The 8,391-nt window shown below is 36.2% G+C and overlaps 1 protein-coding gene across 2 annotated transcripts in view; it reads right to left on the bottom strand.

The window, feature by feature from the left end:
- Nucleotides 1–3,793: 3,793 nt before the first annotated feature.
- atp9b (ATPase phospholipid transporting 9B) overlaps nucleotides 3,794–8,391 on the bottom strand; it is a 75,259-nt gene continuing 70,661 nt past the window's right edge. For both annotated transcript variants that reach the window (XM_020934365.2, XM_055157530.1), the window contains exon 29: nucleotides 3,794–8,199. In XM_020934365.2, coding sequence (XP_020790024.1) covers nucleotides 8,063–8,199 — 137 coding nt within the window. In that variant the 3' untranslated portion in view covers nucleotides 3,794–8,062. The remainder of the gene's footprint in view (nucleotides 8,200–8,391) is intronic.

Raw genomic sequence — 8,391 nt, 5'->3', positions numbered from 1 at the left:
ATTAATTCCTATTCCTAACTTGGTTCCAAAATCGCTTTTATTACTTCCTGCCTCGATGAGCTTCATTTGACTGGAGCTGACGTCACATTTACTTAATCCGCTTTTTTACACAGTCTATGGTCGAAACTTGAGTGCATAAAAACTTGGCATAAAACACAGATTAGATTAATTTTAGTAAATCAAATGTAAGTGTCTGTGTAGATCAAGAGGAGAACACTGTAGAAATATTAAAATCTCCACTGTGGCATATCTCCGTTTAGGTTTCGTTCACTGGTGAATGAGTGAAGTTGAGTGATGTTAGTGCCTTCTGTGAAGGTTTTACTCAGAGCTCAGAGTGGAGCCGGGTCCAAATGAAGAACTGCTGTTTTTATTTTAACGTCATTACAGTGTTTCGCATTAATACTGGAGACTACGGAGGCCTTTCATAGTCTAAAAATAATCTGAACAAGAAAAAAACGAATTATACCAGGGGTCTCCAAACTTCTTCATCCAGTGAGCTGCTTTTACAAAACTTACAAAATTTTAGGGGTCACAAGAAATAGAGTAAAGATAAGAGTCACTGCGAGGCTTAGATGGGGAGCAGTTATATGCCTATAAAACATAAACATTTATCCATGTATTAGTGCGCAAAGTTAGTTATAAAAAACATTTAAATGGTAAAAGGTATTTAATGACTCCCTTGGTGAGATACTTTGAAGGAGGTGAAGAGCTGCAGGTTGGAGACCCATGAATTACACTTTATGCCAGAAGTCACTATATTTTATCTGTATTTATTTATTTTTTATCAGCAGAGGCACAAAGTTATTCTCCATAAACTGTATTTGAATAAAATGATTCAAATATGGATCTCTTGAGGCACCGTAGTCTCAGTATAAATATGTGGGAAACACTGTATTATGATTATTGAAGATCTTTTACTTCAGGCTTTGTTCACACTTGGTTTGATTCTGGTTTAGTCCGGATGTAGACCGGGTTTAGGGCCTATTCTAGTCCAGGTTTAGTCCAGGTTTAGTCCCAGTTTTGATGTGGCGTCTGCAAGTGTGAACACAGCTGAAACAGTGTTGAATAGTTAAAACAACACTAGTATTGTTAACATGCTTTGAAACCATTGAATTTCTTTTTATTCGTTTTTATCAAATGATCATGAAGTTCTGACATAGAACAAAGACCATACACAATTATTCTGGAAATGTCGAGGTTTGTCTCTTTTTTAAGTGTTGTTTTACTTGTTCAAATGACTTTCTTGTTTATATACTAGTTTTATTATCAATTTATTATCTGAGAATTGATTTCTTTGACAACCCCAGTGCTGAAGTTTGATTAAATCGACTGTGCTCTGGGATCGTTTGCAAGTTTTGCTCATCACTTTTTATTTTAATAACAGTAAAAAACGTCACTGGACAAAGTTATGAATGCAGTTATAGATAAGCTAAAGGAGATTTGTGTTGGAAACTGGTTTGAACTTGTTTTGTAACATATTTTACTATAGGGACCCATAGACATGATGTTTATATCGACTGAACTGTGCGGTGGGGTTTTCTATATAATTCTCACATTAAAGGTGCACGAACTTTTCTGGTAGAGGCAGGGTTCCCTCTCTTTTTCACTGACAAAATTTCAAAACTTTTCCATGACTTTTTCATGACATAACGTGAATTTTCCATGACTTTACGGCACCTACATGTAAGAGCTGGTCAGACTTTTAGGGTTAAATATGAAATGTGAACCCTTTCCGCTCACCTTATGGTTTGGGATTATATTTTTTTTAACATTCAAAATACTGTCAGTGCATTTATTGTCGTCTCTTTTAAACAAAAGGCGCAAACGATTGGAAATAATCAAAATAAATCCGTGTATCATTCGTTCATTCGTTTTTCAATACAAAACCGAAAATAAGAAAATGAAAAATACAACAGTTTTCTTCATTATTTGTCTCCAAAACCAAAATGAAAAAACGGATAACAGCCGTTTTTTCATTTCTGTGACTTAAACTGCGAAGCCGGACTGAACCAGGACTAAAACAGGACTAACTGTTTTCAGTCTCGGTCCCAGTCTCTGTCCGGTCCTGGTCTCTATCCCGGTCTGAGTCTCAGTTCCACTCTGGTCCCGGTCTCAATCACAGTCTGGTCCTGGACTGGTCCCGGCCTCAGTCCTGGTCTCAGTCCTGGTTCCAGTCCTGGTTCCTGGACCTGGCTTAGTCCTGGTTCAGTCCGTATGCGGTGCAAAAGTCCAGCATCGCAGTTTAAGTCACAAAAACGGGAAACGGCTGTTATCTGTTTTTTCCATTCTTCATTTAAACACAAAATCGAAAACTGAAAAAACAAATCAGTTTTTTCATTTTGGTTTTGGATACAAATAATGAAATGAAGAAAATAGTTGTTTTTTTCGTTTTCTTATTTTTGGTTTTATATTGAAAAACGAATGATACACGGATTATAATAGCCTAATAATAACTCAACAGAACGCTGTAGTTGTGTGAAAGAGACACTAAAATTTCATGACTTTTCCAAAACTTTCAATGAATTTACAAAGTTCCATACATTTTCCTGGCCTGGAAAATTACATTTTCAATTTCCATGACTTTTCCCAGATTTCCATGACCATAGGAACCCTGTACCCGCTACCTGCTTGTCTCCATGGAGATGTTATTGCTTTGGAATGTTCCATAGTATAACGTTAACCATTTCCATTTAGCGTTTATCTATTACAGGTGTTTCTATTGCTCAAAAATACAATAATTCCTTCTGTGAATATGGTCGACTCTCCACAGATCTGACTTTTTATGAAGCGTAGTGCTGTAACCTGCTTGTCTCCACTAGAAATGTTCCGCAGTGCACCTTTAAACTGACCTACTGATTGTTCAAACCGTAATTACCTGTCAGTACTTAGGCCTATATATGATTCAGTGGTACTAATATTGTAACATGACAGTCACACTCACCTGTACTCAACTGTTCAACTCAATAAATTATTTGTTGATAATCATTTCACTGCCAATTTTGTTTTTATTTATGTGTGTGAATGTTTTCAAACTGTCCGTCACCTGCCTGGAATGTCCCACAGTGTGACTTTAAACAGCTCTACTTTACATTTATTCAATTTCAGGTGGTTTTATAGCTCAAAAATAATAAGAAAAGTGATATATTCTGACTGAGCGGGATCGCCTCTCCACAGATCTGACCTGTAACATAGTCTGGTTTGGTCTCCATGAAGATGGAAAGGTTTAATGCCATACTGTGGAACATTCTTGACAAAGCAATAACATCTCCATGGAGAAAAATTTGACGGATCCACCACCAGAAAAGTTACACAATGCACCTTTAAAGTGCCTCTGACAGGTTAGACTCCTCACTGCACTAAAAACTCAGCTAAGAATGTTATATTTAAGATTTAACTAAACATATATTTTAAAACGAAATTTTACTTTTATAACTGTTACCTAGCAACCATGAAGTACACTGGGCCTAAACTCCTCTAATGTACACAGAAATTATTATTTAACAAATAAAATGAACAGAAAACACCTTTTATATAGTTGAAATACTAGTTTAAAATATCAGGAAAATGTGTTTCTTTTGTGTAAATTGTAAACTTTTAAACTTTTGGACAGAATTCTCTCAATATGGGATTCTCTTAAATAGAAATCTCTACTTTCTGTACTTTTCCAACATATTTTTCAACTTTTGTTCGCAAACTGCTTCTTGATTTGGGATTTTTACAGTAGTTATTTATTATCCCTCCAAATGAAAAAAAAAAAAAAAAAAAAAAAAAAAGAGAGAATCACGAAAACCTGTCATGTACACTTAAAACTTTTATACCAGTCCTTTTCTTACACAACATAAAAAACATACATAAATAAGGATGATTTTAAAGACTTGACACAGCAGTAAAGAGGCACAAAGTGATCGAACCAACAATCAAATTATGTCTAAAAAAAAGCAGTTACAATCAGGACTACACGAATCACAATACTGGTCTGATGGTGCATTCACGGGCTGCTGAGATTGTCGGGATTTGTGAGAATATTTCCAGTTTTTCTTTAGTTAATTCTGTGCATTCAAGCGTCATCAGGGTCACTACTAAATCGATGAGCTCGTGTGGTCATAATAATCTACAAATATTTCTGATTTAAGAAAAAATAAAAGGTAATTGATCTTAAAAAATAAAATAGTTTTGGGAAATACATCATTTTCAACCCTGTTAACCATAATTTTGCTTGTATCTTCAAAGTTTAAACAATATAAACCAACTTAACGTAACTTAATAATCAAACAAACATACAAGATTTCAGTAGTTTTAATTAAAGAGGGGGTACTTTTTTTACTTCTTTGGGGTATTAAATTCCTAATACATAACATATTTAGATCACCATGTTACCTTTTATTGTTTTGGAAATGTATATGTTTTATTAATTTTCCCTTTTTCCACTCTCTTTGCTCTCCACGCTAAGTCAATCCCCCTTCAGAGCGCTATCACAACAAAATGAGCGTGGATAAAAACGGCAAAACTACTGCACGTCGTATCAGGTTTGTCAAGTTTTTGTGCGCAGTTTTGTATCGTGTTTTTGTATATTTATGGAGAGTTGTCGTGTGGGAGTGTGGGGGACGTAGGCTTGTGGGCGGAGCTTTGTTTATTTATTTTAGTTTATTTATGAGACAAGAAAGGGACCGTGCACAATATGTCTTAAATTTAACCGGAGAAATGCATTGAACAGAATCTTACAGGTAATCATAAACAGGGTTGGAATAGGGCCTGAGAAAGATCACTAAATTACTCAAACATGCATGGATGACGTCTGCAAACTCTTCAGGGATGTTTTTGATGAGGGGACATTGTTATAACACAGTAGAAACCTGTAAAAAAAAGCATAATACCCCCTCTTTAATGCACATAAATTCATTCTTCAGTGTCCAGATCAAGTGGTAGTTAAAGATACATTACGGTGCATTTTCCGAGCTTTGTTTTGCTCTTTCTAGTGGTTTTTCTAGTGGTAAATCTGTAAAGTGGACTTGACAATTTGACTATTTTTGTTTCATTCATTTATTTATACAAAAGTCGCCTTACATGGACATGCTGGTGTGCACTTTCTGGATTAAAAAAGTGAGTGTGCTTCTTTTCGGTGCTGGGCTCAAGAACAGACATCAACTCAGAACAAATAGTGCATTTTTTTAAACCAATAATGTAATAAAAGTTGCGTAATATTTCGGTATTTACTCGCTGGCGTTGACATGCTTAAACACTGACAGCACATGCGACGGATGTGTCTTTGAAAGCAGCATGAAGCAAATGCGGCGTTCAGGTGCTGTTTGGAAACTCGGGACCGTGAGATGAGACGGCGGGACTTAGACTTGTTTACATTCATGTGCTTTTGTCTCGGAAAGTGTGGATTTTGATGTCACCGATAATAAAATCATTAAGTTTGGTCATTAACAGTGTTTAAAGGTGCTCAATTACACAAAATGGATTCTTGAAGCTTTAAGTCATGTTATAAAGCTGTTACCTCGTCAAAAACAGACCTGGAGTTGTGTTTTGTTTCATTCACACATGTTTGAGTAACACTTTATAAGTCTCCAAATCTCAAAATGCTCTGTTCCACCTTGTGATGTCATGTGGTGGTAGTTTTCAAGCTATGTTTTAGAGCCCTGCACTCCCAAGGGCCTCGATGCAAAAGAGTGTGGTGCGGGACATATTCTGAAAGCTCATTGCAGGCGCGGGCGGGAGTGGGTGGGTGAGCTGATAAACTGCTGTCCCGCAAACTAAATATGAGTGTAAAGTAAAATATACAAATGGTGAATGTGCTCCTATAATACATCATTTGTGCTGGATATTTTATTTGGCATTAATAAAAACACTTTAAACAGCCTAAACTTGTGGACGTGGTCTAATCTTGTGCACATTTTAGACAATTCCTTTCTGCTTCTCTGTGTTTGACAGAGCTTAAGAAAATAAACGCTTCCATCCTGTGGGATTTGCGGGCTGGAAAAAATATTGCAGATGCAGGCAGGAGCGGGAATGAAAATTACAATTCTCTGTGGGCACAGGCGGGAGCAGGACTGAAAATTCTGTTTTGCGCTGACCTCTATTTTACCTTTTGTTCAGTAGAGCTTGGCAATTCCAAGGCTGAAATTATCCAAATGATTCTAGTGAAGACGTACGGAGTTTAAAAACACAGTGGAGCACTTCCTGTATTACCAAATTACATCACAAGGTGGAACAGAGTGTTTTCTGTTTGAGAGAAGAACACAAAAGTGAAAAAATGCATAGCACACTTCTAATTTATGTCTGTCTCTTTTTTTTTTTTTTTTTAATCTTTATGATGATTTATGTTTTGATTTGTTTTTATTTTGATTTTAATGTATTTCTTATTCTGTAAAGCACTTTGAATTACTTTGTGTACGAATTGTTCTATACAAATAAACTTGCCTTGCCTTGCCTTGCCTAGCACACTCAGATGGCCGATATCCAAAAGCTTTTTTATTTTTAAAATAACATTTTGGCAAAAAAAAAGCCTTCATCAGATATTTTTCTTGTGCTGTGGTCCAAAGCTTTTGGATATCGGCCATCTGAGTGTGCTAAGCATTTTTTCACTCTTGTCTGGCTGCTCCTTGCATTTGCACCTCTACAAGAATTTTGGTGTGCGTTTTCTGTTGCTTTTGAGAGAAGAACACAGCCTAAATGTGCAGGGTTTGTGTGTTAAACATGTGTGAATGAAACAAAACACAACTCCAGGTCTGTTTTTGACGAGGAAACATTATAACAGATCAGAAAACAGCCTAACATGGGCCCTTTAATGAAACTAACAGTAAAATTTCTTGTTGTTCGCCTTTACAGAAGCTTAAAGGTGCACTGCGTAACTTTTTATTGACTTAAAAACTTGCAATCTTACTGCGAACGGGCTCACCTCTCCACAGATCTGACCCTATAACGTCACCTGTTGCCTCTGTAAAGATAAATAAGCGTAAAAGGCATGAGAACTGTGTGCTCCTCTAACTGTTTTTTATTGATTTGATTTGCTATTTTTCTATTTACAAATTTTTGTATTTTATTATATTATTATATTTTTACTGACTTTATTTTATTTAATGTGTTATTTTATTTTGTGCCACTCTGTGCAGCACTTTGGAGACTTTGTGTTGGTAAAATGTGGTATACAAATAAAGTTGGACTGGATTGGATAATTTCATACTGTGGAACATTTCAGGCAACATCTCCATGGAAATAAGAAGGTGACGGACCCTCCACTTGAAAAGTTACACAATGCACCTTTAACATTAACGTTTTATTTTACTTTATCTAAAAATACAATCAGTTTAATTAAATTTGTCTTCATATAACAGGAGTCGTCTGTTTGTTCGTTTTCATCTTGAGTCCCAGAGTTGTTTTTTCTTTTCAACTTTCTTTCATTTATGTGCATTTTTCTCAAAAAATTCCCGAGTTTCCAATCACGCCATGAACGCAGCAAAAGTCTTTAAATGATTTGTGCTAAACATACAGTACAAACTAGCAGCAGATACAAAGAAACGCAGAGTCCGCTCACATAGAAATACAGTGTTTTGACTTGTACGTTGGAAGTGGCTCTTTTTGGTCAATCCTTGTCCGATACTTTGAGGTCGAGAGCAGAAGGTTTCAGAGTAAAATGGCTTTATTAACAAAAAAACAGTCAAAAGATTTACGACGAGTCCTTAACCGCAACACAACACTGTAAAAAAGACAGGTCAGCAATTTGTGTTTTTAAAAACCAACACTTAAAAACAGCACATATAAAAAGGTCCAAAGTATAAAAATTGCTGTAAATGCTGTTCAACAAAAAGGCAAAATTGTCTCCTTTTTTTCCTTGTGTCAGTTTGAACTCAATTATATGTGCTCATGTATTTTCAAGTAATCCAAAAAAGTCTTACATCCAAATCAAATGACGCTGTTCCGCTCCTCTGGTTGGTCCACTGCGTCCTGGTTTTCCACAGGTACATTAGTCAGTGAATGAAGTTCGAAAAGTGCTCAAAATATAACGTTCAAAAGAAAAAAATAAGTTAGAAAAAAATGAAAATGGCGGCGGTGGTTTGGTTCAGGAGGAGAGCTTGGAGTAGCTGGGAGGAGAGAATTTGCGCTTCAGGTATTTGATGATGTAGAGCGGGAGGCAGCTGACCAGAGTGATCGCAGAAACCTTCCACAGAAAAGGCCAAGTCGTGATGTAGGACAAATCTGGAAAAAAAAAAACAAGAAGAGTTTGTTTAAGTTTAAGTTTTTCCTATACGTTTCCTTTGCATAGAGCTGCACTGTGGAGGGTCCGTCGCCTGCTTGTCTCCATGGAGATGTTATTGCTTTGACTAGAATGTTCCAAAGTAGAAATTAAACTTGTCGATCTCAAGTGAGACAACTATAGGCTGCATTACA

The sequence above is a fragment of the Boleophthalmus pectinirostris genome, unplaced genomic scaffold (assembly GCF_026225935.1).
Source record: "Boleophthalmus pectinirostris isolate CB_2022bp ecotype Guang Dong unplaced genomic scaffold, ASM2622593v1 HiC_scaffold_21, whole genome shotgun sequence".
Taxonomy (NCBI): domain Eukaryota; kingdom Metazoa; phylum Chordata; class Actinopteri; order Gobiiformes; family Gobiidae; genus Boleophthalmus; species Boleophthalmus pectinirostris.
Note: the sequence above shows the minus strand (reverse complement) of the source record. Positions and strands in the feature narration are given on the sequence as shown.